This window comes from Siniperca chuatsi, linkage group LG20, assembly GCF_020085105.1.
Source record: "Siniperca chuatsi isolate FFG_IHB_CAS linkage group LG20, ASM2008510v1, whole genome shotgun sequence".
Taxonomy (NCBI): Eukaryota; Metazoa; Chordata; class Actinopteri; order Centrarchiformes; family Sinipercidae; genus Siniperca; species Siniperca chuatsi.
Window position 1 is genome coordinate 9699669 of NC_058061.1, and position 20759 is coordinate 9720427.

Consider the following 20759-nt stretch of genomic DNA (forward strand, 5'->3'; position numbering starts at 1 on the left):
GCAGCCGCAACACGATGGGTTACTACCTGCACTATCATAGAGTTTTCTACATCTACACCCACAGGTAAGTTTTACTGCTTCTCTATTTTCCTATTTCCACCAAAAGCACTTGCATGCACCAAAAGTCTGCATTTACGACTTTTTTTCTCAGACACTATACACTTAGAGGGGCGTTTCACAACTCATTGATTTCATTCACTGCCAAATCCTGAGGCTGGGAAACGGCTGTTTGCAAGCTGGCACAGGTGGTTCACCCGCTCTTCCGCCATTGGTCCAGGAAGATCATAAGTCAGGACCTCGCCGCTGATTGGCCGGTTTAAGTCAGACGCTGTGAGCTCCGTGGTGTGAATGTTTTTTTGGGGGGGTGAACTGCAGTAACCTCGGTCATGACAGTCTGGGGTGATGTTAAACTTCACCACACATCGCACCACGGCAGCACCCTGAGTCATGCTGTATTCTCCCTTCATGGGAAACCGTGCCTTCAGGAGTCCATGTACAGCAGTTTATAGAGCTGCCAAAAACCACTCTACTGTGACCAGAGGAAAGCAACAAGTACATTTACTCAAATGCTTGTACTTTACCTGAGTATTTCCAAAGTGTGCTACTTTATACTTCTACTCCACTACATTTAAGTGGGAAAATAATTATCTAATCATCACTACATTTATCTGATAGCTGTAACGTTAGTTACTTTGCAAATTCACATTATTAATGCAAAACATAATCAACAAATACATTCTGAGATATTATTATAGATTAAGCTACCAGGCAGTTTATAAAGTACTTTAAATAAGTCCCACCTTTACCAGCTGCAACATTAAAGTGATGCTTACACATTAATGCATCAATACATAAAATCCAATAATATGAAATGGGCCATTCTGCATAATGAATACTTTAAGTATATTTTGAGGCTAATACTTTTACTTACGGAGTATTTTTACACTGTGGTATTGCTACTTTTACTTGAGTACTTCTGTCACCACTGTGACAGTGTGCAGTGTGGTGGAATGTAATTAAGTACATTTACTCAAGAACTGTACTTAAGTACAATTTTGAGGTACTTGTACTACTACTTGAGTATTTCCAGTGTCACTTTTCACTCCATTACATTATATGACAGCTATAGTGACTACATACTTTGCATTAAGATTTGACATACAAAACACATGATCAGCATTTACGATAGGCTGTGATGCTATAGGTGAGACTACCAGCAACATATAAGCAAGTGAAAAATGCACATCATATATTCGCAGAGCCAAAAATGATGCCTTCAAATTACGTCTTTTGTCTGACCAAAATAGTTACAATTATATAAAAGAGAGAAAAGCGTCACTTTTGAGAAGGTGTAAGGCTTTTTTTCTTTATAAATGACTTTAACATCACTAACTGATTAATTGACTAATTGTTTCAGCATTGGGGAACTTTGCTCAACAAAAATGACCTTTTGGAAGCAATTGTAACATCCACAAACCATGTACTCCTCAACCTCATCAAACAGTCTGAAGTAATATAAACTGGTCTCTGGTCTGCACACTGGTCCTACATTCCTCTGCCCCGTGTAAACCATTTAACACATTTTGAGAGTGCTTTCCACATCTCCAGGCAAGAACAAATAGAGCAGTATTAAATATTTAGGATATATTTCACTTGCACACTTGTGTCAGCAGCAAACTGGATGTGTTGAGTTCTTTACCACAGAAGGGAAAACCAAGCCAGGGAACATCTCCAGACGAGTTCCAGTTGGATTATTACCAGAAAACTGGTATTCAGGTCATTTACTTGAGTAAATTTAGCAATACCACAATGTTAAAATACTCCATTACAAGTAAAGCTTCTGCATTTCAAAAGGTACCTTGTAATACTTAGTAAGTATTATCAGTAAGATATTCTTAAGTATCAAAAGTAAAAGTATTTATACTATGTTAGTTGAATAATATAAGTGATGAATGTATGCATAAGCAGCATTTCTATGTTGTAGGTTGTCAAAAGTTGAGCTATTCTTAACAACTTTAAATACTGGTAATTTTGGTATCTATAAAATTTAACCCTAGCTCATCATATGTTTTGTATACAAAGTCTGACACTGCTAACTAGTAGTAACTATAACTGTCAGATAAATGTTGTGCAGTAAAAAGTACAATATTTTATTTACAATTGTGACTCATTTCTGGAATGACGTGTTTTTTAAAAGTATTGGAAAGTGGTGTGTGGGGTGAAAGTTTAGCATTGGTGCGAAGTAACTAAGTACATTTACTCAACTACCATACTTAAGTACAATTTTGAGGTACTTCTACTTTCATTTTATGCTACTTTATACTTCTACTCCACTACATTTATTTGAAAGCTATGGTTACTAGGTACTTTCAGATTTATAGGCAAATGGATTATATTTTATATCCAAAATATGAGATCTTATAAATTAGGGGTGCAACTGACCATTTTTTTCCGTTGTTGATTAAACTGATAATTATTTTCTTGACTAACCAATTAATCAGTTTCCCAGATCCCAAGGTGATGTGTTCAAATGTCTCGTCTTGTCCACACTTCAAAACCCAAAAATATTCAGCTTACAATGAAATGAAACAGAGAAATGCAGCAAATCCTCACACTGAAGCTGGAAACAGAGAATGAGTCATGTTTCTGCCTGAATCTTGACCAAACTACAAGATTAAAATGCTAACGAGTACTTTGCTTTTGATGCTTTAAGTACATTTAGCTGATAATACTATACTTTTAATTCGGTAACACTTAACTTCAGTAAAGGATCTAAATACTTCTTCCACTGCTTCAGTTAAGATATCCTGCCAATACCAACATGTAGCTGGAGTCAAATTCAGCCAGAAAAGAGCAGGCTTCTTCCCCAAAACTGTGTAATGCTGAAGCCAGCCCTGTTCATCATTTAACCCATTCTTGACATAATCAAGATTAAATGCTTCCTGTTTGTAGGTGGTTTGCTGCTGTTAGACTGCACTGTACATTTGTTTCACTTCTGGCAGACCTGCCATCACAGCTCACAGAAAAAGACCCAAACTAAGAACTCTGCAATTGCAAGCAAAGTCCAGACGGCAGAAATGTGATTCAATTTGTACCAGAATCCAATACAAAACTTCTCGTGGAATTTCTAAAAACGTTTAACATACCAACCTGGCATAAATGGTGAAGTGTTTAGCTGTTTAGCCAGATTTATATCAGAGACAGAGCAAAGACACAACGAATAAAAAAGAGAAAAGACGAGCAACAACTGTTTTGAATTACGAGTGTATTGAAAATATTGTGAATTTTATTTCAGAATAGAATACAGTTGAGATTTGACGTAATCATTCAGAGAGACAACCTTTTGATCCTCCTTGTCATTAGGAAAATTTTGATTTTGGCGCTCTGGGCAGCAGGAGTTTGCATGGCTTGTGAAATAATGTCGGGTTTGTAAAGTGCGCTAAGTTTCCTCATGACAGCACCTTTGTTTGGAAGTTTTCATACTGAGATGCTGTGATAGGCTGATACCAGTTGGCACATCCATCAGGGCTCATATTTTGCAAGTTAAATCTCACAATTGAAAGTTTGCACCAGGCGTTAAGTTTGTATCTGATTCTTTGGAAATGAACCACTGTCTGTATTTGAATTTACAGTATGTTGTCATGCTTCCATTTGCCTAAATTAAATGCTCCTGTCAGGTTTCAGAATAAAAACCATGTTCCGCCTGGTGTTTCAGCCTGTAAACATGGACCATGGTCAGATTTGTTTTGCGGTACTTATTTGTTTTAACTGACAGGACTTGAAGATCAGGAATGGATGCAAGTCATAAGGCATTAGGTTGTATCCTGACTTTTGGGGAAAAAAATAAACAGGTGCTCCGATTTGATATATTTTTTTACGAGACTATTTGCCAAATCTTGGAATGCAGAAAACTGGTTCAGGTTCTGGTTCAATCTTTTTTAGTCAATAAGGGAAAAAAGAAATAAATAAATACATAAATAAGATAGTATAAGCATTCCGCACACCAGAATTGAGATGAACATAAACATCGCAGCACCTGAAATTTTGCAAAGACAATCAGCTTTGTAGGACATCAAAGGGAAACCAGACCCTGTCTCAGAAATCACCACGGCAACAGTTCTGATGATCCAAAAGCGATGCAGCTCCACAGTAACGTTACAAAAATAGACACGGTTCTGCCATTAGAGTCACTGACAAAACACCTCACTACAACACCTACTACAGTATATCATCATGCATGGGTGGCATGTTGTTTTGTAACACCAGAACTGTCATATGACTGGCTGCTACATCGACCAATAAGATCTCTGCTGCAGATGTTTTAGGACATGTTGGATAAAATCTCAGGCGGAAGCAAAGCCACTGATGCCACAATGTTAAAAAACTTCTACAATGATGCTGAGTGAAGAAGCAATATCGACTTAGTGTGCTCGATTGGACCATTCAGATGGTTATAAATATGTCGACAATTGGCACGCTCTTGGCACAAAGATATATTCATTAAAAACACAAAAAAGTCAATTTGCAACATTGCATGGTTCTAAGTTAAAATTACATTTATCATTTCCTGTTAATATTGAACGGCAGTTTTAATTTCATGATAAATGTGTCCCTTATATTGTCTTGAGAAAACTTGATCCAATTATTACACAGACTAAATACAGTATGTGTTAATCTTTTGCTAAAGCCTTTGACTTTTCTACATATTTAGCTTGGTTTTCTGCAGGAGAAAACAGTTACACACTGCAACATAGGGAATGACTTGGTTTCCATACAATTTCGGCATACCGGTTGTCAGTATAGTCAGGTTATAAGAAGATGGTCTGGGTTCCCTCACTCTTCCATCATGTGCCATATTTCATTAAAGCCAGCCACTTTTTTTAACAAAACACTAATCAAACTCTCATACCTTTTTGTTTTTCCTGATCTTAGAGTGCTCAAAAAGTGAATTTATATCATAACTGTAAAAACTTGCTGTAAACTGCAATAAAGGCAACAGTCTCCAATCAGTATCGAACCTTATCAGCTGAAATCTTACTCCATATTTCAGTGCTCCACTTCTTGTCTATTTTGATTAATAATTGAGTAATACTTACATAAAAATGATCGGCTACATGACTTTGCATGAAGAATGCACACCCAAGTGGCAAAACAGCGGAGAATGAAGTTGACTTTTAAAATGCATCTACTTCAAATCTAAAACATCTTTGCAAGACCTTGGCCTGACTGAACAACAGAAACAAAGGCCAAGAGCTTAGCAAAATGTTTGTTGGTTATCCATCTTGAACAATTTGTTTAGTTACAGCTACAAAAACCACAAAAACAAGCTAAATGTGGTCAAGGCCCTCATGAAGCTGACTTTTATCCTCAGAGGATGAGAAATGTATAGCCGTCAAAGGACTGTGAAGCTTCTTCTTTTCGGTCGTTTTGCCTTGAAGCTGAACACAATTCAACAATCTTAGCCACTCCGGTGGCTTCCATCTCCAGTGCGCTGTATTCGGGCCAGGACCAGCTCATGGGACACTCTCTTGCGGTCCTTGGCCAGGCCCAAGAAGCACATGAAGTCGATGAAACAAGTAGTAAGGTTCAACTTGCAGCCAAACTCGCTGGTTGCATAGTCATAGGGGAACGAGTGGTGATAGTTGTGAAATCCCTCGCCTGTAAGGTACAAGAAACAGTGGTCAACCAATCATACTAAAAACAGGAAACAATTAATAGGACATGATATGTATCAGACTCTGTGTTTTGGCTCGTAATACCAAATCATAGAGCGAGGTTGGCGCAACAGTTAAATTCTCGTAAACCACCGCAGAGACCTACAGTAGGGTTCAATTCGCACATAACAAACACAACTGGTCGTGAGCGGGAATCCACGAACAGCCCTGGGCTGTGAGGTTAGAACTGCATGATCACGTGACACCCACTGTCCCAAAAAGACTTTCTCCCAAAGAGAAAACTCATCGTCACCACACTAGTGACTCCTACTGGTTGGTCCAGGTGCCTGAATAGTGTAAGTAAGTAAAATGTATTTGTATAGCGCTTTTCACAGGCAAAAGTCACAAAGTGGTTTACAAAAGCATTATACAACATACAAGAAAGAATTAAAGAGATGAAGTAAACACTCGAGCCAAGTGTTGAAAAGTGCAAAACTAAAAACACAATACACCAGGTGCATACAGGTTACCCAAACGCCTAAACAGGTGTGTCTTTAGCTGCCAATTAAAAGAATCCACAGAATCAGACTCTTAGATGCTATGGCCTCAAAAGCTCGATCACCACGGATTTTAAGGCGAGCGCGTGGAACAGACAGCAAATTTTGCTTATTTGACCTAAGAGAGTGATGAGTAAGGGTGAAGTAGTTCAGCCACATATGCAGGAGCCTGACCGTGCCATGTAAGAATGAGAACTTTAAACTGGATCCTATCCGCAACAGGGAGTCAGTGAAGAGATCTAAGTATAGGGGTAATATGAGACCGACTATTTGACCTAGTGAGTAGTCTTGCGGCTGCATGCTGGATTGCCTGCAGATGATCAAGAGCAGACATACTAAGTGAGGAGAAAAGTGCGTTACTGGAGTCAATGAGAGTTGAGATAAAGGCATGTATAAGCATCACTAATTCAGCAGTTGAAACTACAGATCTCAGTTTACTAATATTGTCTTGTCTGCTGCTTAACATGGGTGTCAAATAACGAGGACTGATCAAATATTACCCCTAAATTATGCAGGTTGGAGTGGGCAGCAGAGGAAAGAGGCCCAATACTTTGCATGATCATGGGGACAACTTTTTCTGGATCAACAACTAGAATCTCCGTCTTGTCAGCACTGAGCTGCAAAAAAGTGTGGGGCGAGGTGGATAGAGTGAGAATCAGGCATATAAATGGATAAAACAGGCATGAATGAATATAATATCTCTTGAGACTCTTACATATTTGATCTTTGATCACATTTGGTACATAAAATGTTTAAATGAGCTCGAAAAAGTTGTTAATTTGTTTTATGATATTCCATACTGTTTTCCTATCACTGGTTGCCAAATTTGTTTAGGCGTAACTTACGGTGCGTTCAGACCGCCGCCGGCGACAGCGTCAAAGTGACCGGAAGTAATTAATTTTCTACGTGAGCCGGTGGCGAGCAGCGGAGAAGCAAGTCTTGGACGGCGTGGGCGTCGAGGTAAGTTCAAGTCTGGGCAACTTTATAGTAATGAGCTATGACGCGGTCCGGCGGCAACCAATCGGAATTTAGAAGTCCTGCGCTTGTATTCTGTTACCAAGCATTCGAACGAACTTTGCTACCTATTTCATCTACGTCAGCGCGTCCAAGAGTCTTTCTACAGCGTTGTTGGCATGGCAGCCAGAGCGAATTTTGAAGCTTCCGCCGGCGGCGGTCTGACCTCGCGGTTACACCGCACTAGCTCTTGAACCCACTGTGCGGCCAAATGTAGGCAACAGGTTGCCATCTCAACTCCTGCAAAAGTTAATGGCATTCATTCATTCTTTTAACAGGTAGTTGTATTGCCACTTTTCGTTGCCGCGACCAGTTTTAAACAAAGTCAACAATACCGACTTGTTCACGTTAATGGGCTCTCTTCTCTCATTCGGCTTAAACCCAAAATGTTCCCACACCGGAACTGTGGAGTGCGGCTTTGAAACCAAGTCCATTTGGACTTATTCTTCCAAACTTTCTGGCTGCAATTATGCAGTTGTCGGGGGGAAACAGCTATTAGCCTAGAGTAACACGTTATCTGGTTCACTGTCGCTGTGTGTGGGTGTAGGTGTGTGTGTGGAGGATCTTCCTGAGCCCCGCCCACGGTGAAGCTCCGACACAGAGCTGACAACGAGAGGACAGAAGCAGCGCGACCAGAAGTGACAGCAAAACGTGTCTCGTCTAGTTTTTTTTAATGTTCATTCGGCTTAAGAGCTGTGGAAATCCATGTAAGCGCTGCGCCCCAAGTCTTATAACGTTAGGGAAAACCCTGCTGTTTAGTCTGGCATCACGTTGGCTAAAATGTTGGTGGCATTCTTCTGTAAACCAACACGCATGAAAACACAACGGGCAATAACGAGGTCAGCAAAAATGGTCGAGGTCATGTCCATATATCTACGATAAGACGATAACCTAATTATCGTGACAGGCCTAACTGCCATAAGTGTTTTTTTTTTATTTGCCTTTAATATTTGCTTTTTTCCTGTTCTCTGTAAAGCACTTTGTAACTTTGTTAAGAAAAGTGCCATACAAATAAAGTTTTATTATCATTAGTCTCTTCATTTTGTTACAATGAGAGCACACATTCGTGTCTTTTTCATACCTATAGCGCTGAACGTGACAAACTTGTTCTCCCTTGGGTTGATGTTCTTGTCATAGGGCCTGTTCCCCCACATGTGAGCCGCGCTGTTGACCAGCCAGGTAGCGTTCAGCACCAAGGTGTACCTCAGCAGAGCTGGGACGAAGTACGCCACCCACAGAGACTCCCCCCACATGTACCAAGGCACAAACATGGGGACGAAGAAGCACATGAGCAGCACAGACTGCCTGTAATACCTGTGGAGGAGACAGAGTGGGTGGAGAGCAGAAAGAATGGAGCTATTTACTCAGAACAGCATAAACATTAAACACAGAAATGCTCCGCTTGTCGGTTTTCACTGAAGTCAACCTTCAGTCACTCTCAACATGCATGAATGACATGTTAGTAACTGCCACCGTGTTTAACCAGAATGACTAATACAACCTGCACTATAGGCACAACTCTGCAGCAGTGGTGGGTAAATTGTAGTGGGTGAAAGAGTTTATTTTCTCTTATAAAATTATGAAACACAGTTCTGCTTCTTTACTGTCCACACTACCTGCCAAAGGTGTAAAGTGCATCTTTTTTTTTTTTTTTTTTTTTTTTTTAAATTAAACACTTCCAGGCAGATATTTAGCTGTTAGATGAAGTGTAATCACTGACTGAACCCACTTACTTCCTTTGAAACATTACAACTTTGTCGGCCAGCAGGTCACTGAGCTCCAGCTTGCGTCCTTTCTCAATAACGTCAGGGTGTTTGCGCACCAACAGCCAGCCAATGTGAGCAAAGAAGAAGCCCCGGACGGCGTTGTGAGGGTCTGCATCTGTCTCTGAATATTTGTGGTGAACCCTGTGGTCTCGAGCCCATTCAAAGATATCATTCTGTGGATTCAAGTAAAGACAGAGATTACATACACTGTAGACACAACATGGTACTTAGACAGTAATGAAAACTGCAATTATCACACCGTTAAGTGTGTGCTAGTGTGACAGCAGATCTGTGTGATCTGTCATTTTTAGTTACCTGAAATGCCATGGAGTTAGCAACACCAAGAAAGATCCTTAGAGGTAATGTGGCCTTGTAGGATCTGTGACTCCACAGGCGATGAGCTCCTGCAGTAACTCCTAAAGCACTTACCAAAAAACAAAGTGCGGCTGTAGGAAGAAATGCATCAACAAATTAGTTTGACCACCTTCTACTCATCTGCTCCTGTCATAAGCGCTGTATTGCACTAATACTGCACAACTGCAATGTCTATGCATCAGACAGTGTTAGGGCTGGGAAGGTGATCCTGCAACAAGTGATATATCATGAGACAATCATCTATGTTACTTTATGATATCTGTGTAACTGATCATCCCCTAAAGCAGTAAAATTGTCTTGAAGTGAAATTATTAATGTACTATACCATTTGTTCACCAGACTATAGTTTATAAGGCCTTTCTTTTTTATCACAGGCAACATATTTGTGAATTTATTCCAAAATGATCTTATACAAAAACAATACAATTAAATGTATCCCACAAGCTTTCCTGCACAATATTTCTAGCTGAAAATCATTTAAATTTGGCTTTGACTGAACTGGCTTCTCAAGAGATTAAATAACCATGAACTAAGCAAGGCATGTTATATGAAACTGTGACACTCTCTGGGTAATGTAATTACATCATATCAGATGATGACTGGATGGATAAAACCATTTGATGATTGCATGTGTGATGAGACTGGAAGCATTAAACTCTATTCAAAAGTGCAATCTTTATGGTTTTGATTCATGAGAAATACACATCCCAATTAATTCTAACAAAATGTTTTAAGTAATTAAGTAACATGCAGTTTATTTACTTAACTGGCTATTCTTCCTTTGTCTGCATTCCCACTATACTGTTATTTAATCACACAGGTTATTTTCCTGACAAGAAAGCACTGTACTGTAAGATACATGCTGTGACATGAAATCTATGATGATATGTGCCTGATCTATATTCCCACTATAAACAGGAAACTGGTAGGATCATGCACAGGATCTATGCATGCACCACTGGTGCATGCATAGATCCTGTGCAAGTGGAAGTGGGCCATGCTGCTGACATAACAGCTGTGATTTGGGTAAAATACTGGATGTATTCCAGTAACAGAAAGGGCCACAAAAAGCCACAATCAACAGCCAGACTTTGCAGAAATACTGTAACAGGTAGGATTTTTACTTACACCAAAGCAAGGTCAAAGGAGATGCTGAAGGGATGAGGAACATGGCGTACAGGGCACCCATATGTAAAACAGTCATCAAAAAGACATTTTTCCATACGATGACTCTGGCAGGTTTGGGGCCCTCTTTCTCTTTGTATGTGTGATCAAACACGTCTTCTCTGGTGGCCTCTGGAACAACATTCCCGTTACTGGACTTGTGCTGCTTCTTCTCCAACGCCTCCGCCTCCGTCATCGTGGCAGCGGTTTGGTGATGCTCTGGGCGGCACAGATGAGAGAAATCGGTCACCTCGATGTTTCTGTGATGAGCTAACGTCGTGGAGGCTAAAACACCTCCACACGGCGAATGTTAATTATTTTTGTGCTCGCTAACTAAGCTAGCTGGCGCTGCTAGTCGGCGATGGTGAGGAAGCGGATGGTCATATAACGATGATGCGATGACTTCTAGCTAACATACGACATTTGCTGCGTTGCGTAGCACTGATATTACACATGTAAAACAAATAAACGGTAGATAAATAACTCACCAAAGACGGGCAGAAGAGTAGAAACGTGAGGTTGGGGTGTTAAATGGAGATGAAGATGGTCTGCCTAACCCAAAACTACAGTAACCCAAAAAGGGAGAGTGATAGTCAGATCTGCAGCGAACGAATCAATAAGAGCTGGAGCTCGAGTTGCGACTGGCCAATCAGCGCTCGGATGCCACCTCAAGCGCGGACTCTGATTGGCTGCCTGTTTATCTGCTGTTCACCTTTTATTCATTCTCCTGCCAGATGTATTTACCTCCCCTGGAGAGCAGCTGCTGTTGTCTAGACATGTATTGAATTAACCGCACTAATATTTCCTTCCACGCATTGATTAAAACGAATCCGGAGCGATGCGAGAAGAGTAAAATACTACAACAGTAAATTAGAGTCGCTTAACTCACTGTTGAACACCACAAACGGAATATTTTCGGAATACCAGGTTTAGAAAATACCGCAAGAGAACAATTTTGACTCTATAAACTCGCTATAAAATCCAATTTATTTCAATCAAATAATGCGCAAACACTATTAATTGTGCAGTAAAATGGACATACTAAGCAGATGTTGAACTGAGGAGACAGTTACAGATGCACGTCACGGGACCCAAATTAAAGCTTGTTAACTCATCCATGTGTTTTCACCTCCATCATGACCTACATTTGAAAACAGACGATTTGTCTCCATCTCGTGGAGAAACGAGGCAGCACATGGAGCCGACACCGCGCTCATGTCGCGCAAACAGGGCTAACCTATTTCTTAAACGTCAGGGTCTCCAGACACCAGCAGCAAAAAAACGGTCACACGCTGCCAGATTTCACGTGTCACCTGCTGACACTCTTTCTATGTCCAGAATCCGCATGCCGTCATCAGCAGGTGCCTTTATTTACTTCTGGTCCAGTTAGCCGCTGCCTGCTGCAATGGAAGTCAACAGGGACGAAGCGGAGCGCTGCATTGACATTGCAACTGCGTTGTTAAGCAACGACCAGCCGGAGAAGGCGCAGAGGTTCCTGGAGAAGGCGCAGAGACTCTTCCCGACAGAGAAAGCGAAGGGTGAGTTAAGATGGCCGAACCGAAGTAAGGGGCGCTTCAGCTGGGGAGGTACGCAGCATCATCACCGGCAGCATCACCTGCATCCCGGATGAGCTCTGCAGCGCATGTAGCCGGGGCCTTTGATAGCACACTAGCTAGCTGGTTGAGTTACTTTGTTCATCACACCAGCTCCTCATAATGTTGTAATTTCAAGACAAATTAAACTGCTCCTGCTGTAGCTATTTTTTCATGAAACATCCTGGACACCTGGTCAACATGAAACAGAACAGTAAGGGTGTCATTGATAACACTTATCAGTTGCTCTTTCATTAAGTAGCTCGCTAAGCCTAGAAAGTCAGTTAACGACAGGGCAAGACTGGCAGAGGACCAAGATCCCAGAGAGCCAATTTCCCATGTGTTGTCACTCTGTTTATTGGTTTTACAACACATACATGTCTGGGCCAAGAGATACAGTAATACACAAATACAATACATAGCAAAACAAAATACAGAAAAGTGAGAAATACACACACACACACACACACAAGAAAAAATACTGTACTGTATATGAATATGTATGCCCCATGCCCATACATACCTGTGCAAACCCATATATGTACATGTACCCATATGGAGTATGATGTGACACACCTCAGATCATATGAAATGTGTCAAACACTGTGCACACATGTATACACACATCCATACAGTCATTACAGATTGCCATTGCGGCAAATGAGAAAGAATTACAGCAGCTACAATCAGCTAAGCACATCTGGGATAAATTTCCATTATACACAAACAACTTGGATCGTGGTACAAGTTCTTTTGTGTATCCCATGTACAGTTGATAGAGTAGAAATGGTTGGTGTTTTATTGGATATGAGACAAGAGATTTTGGTTATTATGGTATAAGTTCACGGGTATTTGGTTTTTGGTCTGAGGGACTACATGACAGTGAAAATATTCTGACTGTTCTAGCTGAGCTATCTTCTCACTAGCTGTCCACATTATGTATGTATTTCTGCCTCACAAATTTCTTGTGTCCAAATATCTCCTGAAAGCACCAACAGATGCTGTGATGTATCACACCCTCTCTATAGTGACTATGAGTTGTTACCATCAGGATGGAGGTACAGGGTACCGCCTTTGCGGACTTCCCGTGCCCAGAGATCCTTTATGCCTTCCAGTATAGCTCTGTTAAGCTCTGCTGATGATATGAGGTGTGTGTCACTTGCATTTTGTTGTACTTAATTCTTGATTGTTGGGGATGTTGTTGTGAAGCACTTTGTTGTTTAATGTCTGTCTTTAATTGTAATATCTGTTTTGTTGTGGTGGTGTCTGTCTGGCAGTCGCCACAGACACAAAGAGAATTTCCAAAAGGATAATAAACAAAACTAACTAACTAACCAACAGTCATCCCTAAAATATTGTCACATCGATATGCAATTTTATCAGTGTTGTGATATATGGGTGTATGCAGGCATTGAGTACAGTAACTTAAATCTTGTATATATATACAACAGACACTAATATTATTATATAGCGCAAATGCGTTTTTGGGGGGATCTTAAAGGCTCCACTACTGTTAGTTGTCAGCTTACATGATTATTCTAGCTGAGCTTTCTGTCTCAAAATTTTCCTGGCTGTAAATATCTACTAAATGCACTAGTTGTCATCCTTAAAATACTGTCACATGAATATATGTTGATATTTTGGCATTTGGTCTAAAGTACTGTGATATCTGAGTAGTTTTTATGAATAACCCTGAGTCCTGTGAGAACCCCTTTCCCATTTTATTTAGAATTTTCTCCCATTGCTTATAAAATCCAAGTTAAGAAGAAAACAGAGCCTACAACAAAACCTAGATATTAATATGAGATTCCTGAAGGGCACCACAGTTGCTACTACTGACAATATTGTAAGGCCCTTATGTAGTTGTTGTAATAATCTAATAATCTGTCCAACACTTTCTGTGATTGAGGAGCCTGTATTTCAGCCTCTACTGATGCGAGGGTCCTTATTATGTTACCTACTAATGCAGGGAATATTTTACAGTGTAATGGTCCCACCTATTAGTACCTGGCAGCTGCTGCAGGACCTGCCAGGCTAATCTGGCCATGGTCAGATAAAAAATATAATCAACTGTGCCATCTCAGCTGCTCCAATGTTGAATGCTTTGCCTGAATATCTTTTAATGTCTGCAACACTGTTGTATCCCTTCTAGTACTGCTGGAGCTAATATCAAAGAATGGATTTACACCTAGACATGGCTGCCACTCAGACTTCAGTGGGGTCTCAGGGCCTCGACAGCGGCAGACCAAGAGTGAGGATACCAGACCCGAAGAAAAGCCTTCAGACACCTCAAAATCCTACACGGCAGATCAGCTAGATGCTGTGAGGAGGTAAGGCTGATATTCATGTAAATGTGGTATTGTTTAGAAGGAATAGTTTACTCCTGACACACCTGACACTGAGAACCATGTGTTCTCTACACAGGATAAAGCAATGTAAAGACTTCTATGAAATTCTTGGGGTCCAGGCAGATGCTTCTGAGGATGAACTCAAAAGATCATATAGAAAACTTGCTTTGAAATTCCATCCAGACAAGAATCATGCTCCAGGTGCTACAGAGGCATTTAAAGGTGACCGGCATGAACTTTCATTCATCACTGATGTTGGTGTCAGGCAGAAAGTCTAATTATAGAAGCTATGATTATGATTACACAAGGTGTCTTTTAGCCCTTCTTTGTGATGATCAAACATGACTTCATCATTTTTCATTTCCAACAGCTATTGGGAATGCGTATGCTGTTCTGAGTAACGCTAACAAAAGAAGACATTATGATCAATGTGGAGAAGAAAGGAGGCATCCTTCAAGACACGGCCAAGACAATGAAAACTTCGAGCCAGATATTTCACCTGAAGACCTCTTTAATATGTTCTTTGGAGGAGGTTACCCGTCAAGTTGGTGTCACTGTTTTGTTTCCATGCCAAGCTTGTGAGATACAGTACTTTCATTGTAATACTTGTTATGATCTGTCTATTAAGTGCTACATATGCTACATTAATCTAGGTAATGCTAATGTGTACACTAATGGGCGGATGCGTTACCAAAGGAGAGAGAGAAGGGAGCGACAGCGAGATGTAAGTTTGGTGTTATTATTAGAGCTTCTGCAAACTGCAGATATGCAAATAATGTAAAGTGATTGTTAAACAGTAGGGGGAGACATTGAGTCATCTATAATTTTACCTTTTGAGGTGCATTCAGCAATATTCACGTGTCTTTCAAAGATTGTTTAAAACAAAGCAAATATTGTCTGGTGAATGTGTTTGATTCAGCCGTGAGGTTCTGACACTGAACCGTTTTCTTTGCAGGGAGGCCTTGCTCTCTTCGTGCAGGTCATGCCCATCCTCATCCTGGTTATTGTGTCAGCCCTCAGTCAGATAATGGTGAACAGCCCCCCCTACAGCCTCAGCTTCAGGCCGTGAGTGTGATCCCTTCTTCTGAACGCCTGCCTAAGAAGGATGTTAAATAACAAAACTAACATTACATAAAATTCCACCCAAAGTTAATGTCCATGTTTGAAATGTCACTCATTAATAGATTAACCAGCCTAAAATGAATTTGCTTTCATAATCCTTGCAGCTATATTGCTTCCTAAGACGGATCCATTGGATTGACTTTTCAGTTTCTTGTTTGATTTAGAAAGAACATCTTGATGCTGCCTCGGTTAGTTCCAAATAATCACAGACCACTTCTGTCTTTGCAAGGATTGCTGGCTCCATGTTGTCTGCCTTTGTATTTCAGATGCACTTCTGTAGTTTCTGGCCCATCTGTGAGTCATTATCAGCCATGAGTCATGTTAACAGAGACAGACAGTGCCAGATCTGTCATCCTTGTGCTGTGTTCGGTCATATGATATCTCTACCACACTTTGTCCTATCTTCACACAGGTCAGCAGGTTACACACAGAAGAGGCTGACAGAGAACCTGAAGGTGCCATATTATGTGGGGGAGCAGTTCTCCAAGGAGTTCACTGGAGTGAATCTGAAGAATTTGGAGCGGACGGTGGAGGATGATTATATTTCCAACCTTCGCAACAATTGCTGGAAGGAGAAACAACAAAGTATGTTTGCCAGGAAAACTTTTGAAAGTTGTTTCAGCCATTATCAGTTCTAGGAAAATGACATATTCTGATTTTTATTACCCCTCATATATCTTTCATTAATTGTTTTTGTTGTTTCCTGCAGAGGAAGGCATGCTTTACAGAGCTCGCTATTTTGGAGACACTGATCTGTACCAAAGAGCACAGAGGGCTCGCACACCAAGCTGCGCCAAGCTGTCCGAGATCACAGCTTCATTACATGGTTGAGGCTGCTTTCATAATTAAAAGTAAATTCTCCAGACTAAGACATTTTTCTCATTCCTGAACACATTTTGTAGTGACTACCTGCATGTTTCATTTCATTTGATTTTGCAGTACAGTAAAAATGTTTTCTCTTTTCTTCTTCTTCTTATCTCCAGGTTTCCAGAATCAACACAAAAGATTATTGGCTGTAAATAGATGCTTTAACAATCTGAAGACTGAAGATGACTCAACAAGCAACACAAACAAACCAGCACCAATCTGCATCAAACTGACCACACAAACTGGTTGAAACCATTTCTGTGGAATTTTAGAATACGAAATTATGATGTTAATATAATGTTTTGAAATGGAAAAGCCACTTAAAATAGCTTGTCCTCCTGACAAGATAGGGGTTTGGAAAACCTCCAATCCCCAGTTTTGACAGGGAGCCATGACGCTGGCAGAGGTCACTTCATGGTTTTTTGCGAGAATGCAGTATGAAACCAGAACATTGTGAGTGTGATATAGTCGTCCGGATGTTATTTATGTAGCAGCTGACTAGATACCCCCTTGAATGCTTCCTCTTTCATTTTATGCAGTCAAATCGAGTTTTAGGGGGATATGCTGATTTGACTTCAAATGCACATTCTGAAACTATGCAGGAATAATATGAAACCTCTGATGAATATACACTCATGTCTAGGGTTTGTCAGACACTTGAACACCTGAGATTTGTCTTCTGCTGTGTGTGTGAGAGATAACAATTAGGAAATGTCCCTTTACACTTTGCCTCCTTTAATTGTATTAAAGATAGTGTTATATAGTGTAACTCGACGGCACTTCACAATAAATGCTGAGAATAAAGAGAGACGTGCCTACCCACAAAGTGGGACTTTAACAGGTTCTAGTTTTGGAGCATAATGTCTCTGATGAACATCTGTTGGAAAAAGCAATTTTTGTCTCACTTTTTAAGTTTATAGTATTTATTTTTTGTATTATTTATTTAAAAAAATTGATTATCAGACTAAGAAAACACTACAGCTCTTGCTCACTTTTTCCACCTTGTTTTTACTCCCAGATAAAAATAAATATGGATGCTTAAACCTGTTGGAAGTGACTCATCGCTCAGAGCAGAACAAGCACAAAATGTGGAGACAAAAGCTCAGTCAGCACATTCGGCACGTTAAGCCTGTCGGCCGGCTCACAGACTGGGAACTGGAAAACATGGCTTTGTGCACGTTCACGTTTGTGGGGGGACGTGCAGCATGTGCCCTGCAGGCACTGCAGCGTCACATTCTTTAGCTGCAAATGTACTCAGCTGTTTTTGGCAGATGTGGCACCTCTGCTTTCTAATTTTGACTTGACAGATTTTGTTTTTGCAAGTATCACATTTTCTTCCGTTTTGAAACGTGCATGATGTGGCTGATGATGGCTGGCTCATGTGCCTGTCATCTGGTCTATAAATCACAATTTAGCTGAACAGTATTCCTCACTACTACAGGCATCTTAGTATTCTGGTATAGTTTGTCAAAGAATAGGCATACAGATTCATATATGTGGTTGTATATTTAGCAGAATCCAACACACTTTCCCATTTTTGCCTCATACAGTAACTTGAAAAAGACTTCATAGGAAACCTGAACCTGGATGTAAAACTACAAATGGATGATCTAGATCTGACACGTTTCATGAACTAAGACAGAAGGCAGAAAAGAGAATTGTTTAAAAAAAATAATAATAATTTATTTGCAATCATGAAAGTACAAAAACAGTGCAATGTTATGAGTATTTGAATGTCAAATAAATAAAGTTGAAAGCAGGACAGGTACACAGATACAAGATCAAGTTACATTTGCTTATCTTAGCTGCAGCTTGCACATAAGCTGCACAGGGCAATCACTGGTAGGCCTTTACTCTCGAATTCAAGCAGTAACTAAGGTCCCTAATGGTTTGCTTGGTGTACAGTTCATCACTTGGTGTACGTTACAGTTAATTGCCGTGTATAAAAAGAAAGAACAATGGTTTTCAATGACTATAAAGCGTATAGCTAGCTGCCGTTGTGTGGTTTCAATAGAAACTGAGGTACGCACTTTAATACTCGCAAAATGCCTATTTACCAGATATATCATGATGGTTACACATTGTAATTTGAAAATCTGACCATCAGTGAGGAGCGAGTGTTAAAGCAAAATCTGCTCCAGGTACCATAAACTTCAGTTCCCTTACAGTGGGAACAATAGGCTACATCATGATGTCCATCCTTACACTTCAGAAGGCATCATATACATGTAGTTATAGTAATAAGGCCCTTCTGTGAGCTTAACTGGGCGTTTTAAAAACGCAGACAATAAAACATTGACAGTCCCTTACATTTCTTAACATTCCTCAATAAGCAGTTCTTCAGAACAATACAGTTTCTTCTTGATCACACGGAAACCAGTGCTAAGTTTAATAGCTTGTCTCACCACTGGAGTGGAAGGAGACTTTGTGCTAAAAAGTCCTTGGATTTTTGGCCACAACCCACCAGACTCTAGCCTCAACACCAGAGTCAGCTGAAAGGTGGGGACAAGGTAGGGGTCCACAGATAGCTGTCCCATGCTCTCACAGAGGGCGCCTTGCTCTACACAAAGGTCAATGAGAGCCCCTCTTAAACCGCAGGGCTCACTAGCTGCCAGGTGAAGGAGCTCCTGTCCGATGTGCTCCAGAAGTTTCTCTGGGATGAGCAGTTTGGTACATCGTAAGGCACAGTCTGAGTCTTTGGCTTCTCTCAGGCTTCCTGCAATAAGGTCCACTACTTCTTTCAGGATGGTTTCCTCCATTGGATCATAAAAGAGGTCTCCATTAGAGGGAGACAGGTCACTATAGACATCTGACCCTGTAAGAGAGACACAGTGGGTTAGAACTGGAACCTTGTATTAAGAGGACAATCTAATTCACCTCTAATGAAGTGTTAGAAATGTTTGCAGCAGTGTTTACCTGAGTCTGAGAGATCACTCCTGCTGCCATTGTTAGACCCAGACTCAATACTGCTGCTGTTGGCAGATGTGCTGAAATCCGTCAATCTTTGCACCAGTTTGCCCCAAGACAGCCTCCGGGGACTTCTGTCCACTGGAGAAGGGGGTGAACTGCCGATATCAGTGGGTGTTGAGAGAGCAGGCATAGTTGTCTTATTTGCAGTATTCAACAGTACCTGCTGCTTTTGTGGTCAGCTATTTATGGAGGAAACAAAAACAACAGATAATCACTCGAGTTAAAAGACAGTAGTGAACAGTTAAACGTAAGAAACAGGTATTTAAATTGTAGTTTGATAAGAAATGTATGAACAGGACAAGAGAACATCTTTGTTTGACGGTAGCCAGCAGCTGTTTAACTATTCAAATTAGCTACCGAGCTAGCAAAATTAACAATTGTAACGTAGTAGGCCTACTTACAGCTTATGTGACAGCGGCGCCGTTCAAGTCCGTTGTCGATGTATAAGACAGTTATTTGAATAGTTATTGTCTACAATAACAACTATCTGTAAACTTCTGTCCCGTACGATGCCTCTTCCTCTCACCAGCTGCCAAGCTCTGCGGTTCATCCTGCAACAATGCTTATATATGGGGCTGTTAGGCCACGCCCACCGCTCACCAGCCAGCCAATTAAAAAGAGAGGCACGCCATCTGCGCTGTATCTTGCCTGGTAACATGCCAGCAGAGAAGAAAGGCAAACAGGAGTACGTGCAGGGGGGTGATGAATAGCAGATCCCAGTGCTGTGGAAATGTACAGGGACTTGCCTGGGCTTGCAAGGATCATATTGTGTTTCTTTGTTTAAAATCCTTCATAAGCATAAATAAATGGCTCTGCTGTATGTGCATTTCTTAGTATTGACAGCAGTGAATAAAGTCCATGCAGGCTAGGCTCAGCTGGTTCAGTGTTGCAGTGCACATTACGTCACCTGTTTTGCTCAACCATTACATCATAATTTTTCAACTGCCACACAGAGATGCAAACAACACACAGTCAGCTGCATAATACAAGACTGGGTACATGATAAAATGCTAATAAATATGTTTTATATTCATAAAGATGGGCAACACATCTTCCTACATTTGCCCTCAAATGGAACAACAATGAAAACATGCAGCGCAATAGGAATGCACCAGGAGTAGGGGAGCTGACACTATTTAATTATTTCTCTAGCATTGCTGTCACAAAATGTATTCTGGTGCTATCAAAATGATTTAATGCATTAAAAACACTGCAAGGAATTAAATATTAATAATAATAGACAGTTTATTTGTTACAGTAAGTTATGGTATACCAGATGAAACCACAAGCAAATTGGGAGAAAGCAGAAAAAATGCAGTACAAAGCAGAA

General features: G+C 40.6%; 3 protein-coding genes across 3 annotated transcripts; 1 reads left to right on the forward strand and 2 right to left on the reverse strand.

Annotated features, from left to right (window-relative positions):
- Positions 1-3248: 3248 nt before the first annotated feature.
- scd (stearoyl-CoA desaturase (delta-9-desaturase)) lies at positions 3249-11174 on the reverse strand. Its single transcript, XM_044178060.1, has 6 exons — positions 11019-11174; positions 10495-10749; positions 9307-9437; positions 8959-9164; positions 8307-8539; positions 3249-5658 (listed from the first exon to the last, which is right to left on the reverse strand). Exons 2-6 carry the CDS (start codon positions 10724-10726, stop codon positions 5459-5461), a joined length of 1002 nt encoding a protein of 333 aa, XP_044033995.1. The 5' UTR covers positions 10727-10749; positions 11019-11174; the 3' UTR covers positions 3249-5458.
- Positions 11175-11581: 407 nt separating this feature from the next.
- On the forward strand, positions 11582-17506 carry dnajb12b (DnaJ heat shock protein family (Hsp40) member B12b). Its single transcript, XM_044178056.1, has 9 exons — positions 11582-12068; positions 14275-14452; positions 14547-14692; positions 14841-15014; positions 15124-15194; positions 15426-15535; positions 16005-16177; positions 16302-16443; positions 16576-17506. The coding sequence occupies exons 1-8, from the start codon at positions 11936-11938 to the stop codon at positions 16421-16423; spliced, it is 1107 nt and encodes a 368-aa protein (XP_044033991.1). The 5' UTR covers positions 11582-11935; the 3' UTR covers positions 16424-16443; positions 16576-17506.
- A 614-nt stretch (positions 17507-18120) lies between these two features.
- On the reverse strand, positions 18121-20656 carry ddit4 (DNA-damage-inducible transcript 4). Its single transcript, XM_044178062.1, has 3 exons — positions 19831-20656; positions 19376-19608; positions 18121-19274 (listed from the first exon to the last, which is right to left on the reverse strand). The coding sequence occupies exons 2-3, from the start codon at positions 19557-19559 to the stop codon at positions 18775-18777; spliced, it is 684 nt and encodes a 227-aa protein (XP_044033997.1). The 5' UTR covers positions 19560-19608; positions 19831-20656; the 3' UTR covers positions 18121-18774.
- Positions 20657-20759: the final 103 nt, after the last annotated feature.

Excerpts from the sequence above, each read along its gene's own strand:
- ddit4 (XM_044178062.1), bottom strand. The coding sequence starts at position 19,559 with ATGCCTGCTCTCTCAACACCCACTGATATCGGCAGTTCACCCCCTTCT. Across the intron at positions 19,275-19,375 it reads GAGTGATCTCTCAGACTCAG|GGTCAGATGTCTATAGTGAC; the intron begins GTAAACACTGCT and ends TCTCTCTTACAG.
- scd (XM_044178060.1), bottom strand. The coding sequence starts at position 10,726 with ATGACGGAGGCGGAGGCGTTGGAGAAGAAGCAGCACAAGTCCAGTAAC. Across the intron at positions 9,165-9,306 it reads CTAACTCCATGGCATTTCAG|AATGATATCTTTGAATGGGC; the intron begins GTAACTAAAAAT and ends TTGAATCCACAG. Across the intron at positions 5,659-8,306 it reads TGTCACGTTCAGCGCTATAG|GCGAGGGATTTCACAACTAT; the intron begins GTATGAAAAAGA and ends TGTACCTTACAG.
- dnajb12b (XM_044178056.1), top strand. The coding sequence starts at position 11,936 with ATGGAAGTCAACAGGGACGAAGCGGAGCGCTGCATTGACATTGCAACT. Across the intron at positions 15,195-15,425 it reads GAAGGGAGCGACAGCGAGAT|GGAGGCCTTGCTCTCTTCGT; the intron begins GTAAGTTTGGTG and ends TTTTCTTTGCAG. Across the intron at positions 16,178-16,301 it reads CTGGAAGGAGAAACAACAAA|AGGAAGGCATGCTTTACAGA; the intron begins GTATGTTTGCCA and ends TGTTTCCTGCAG.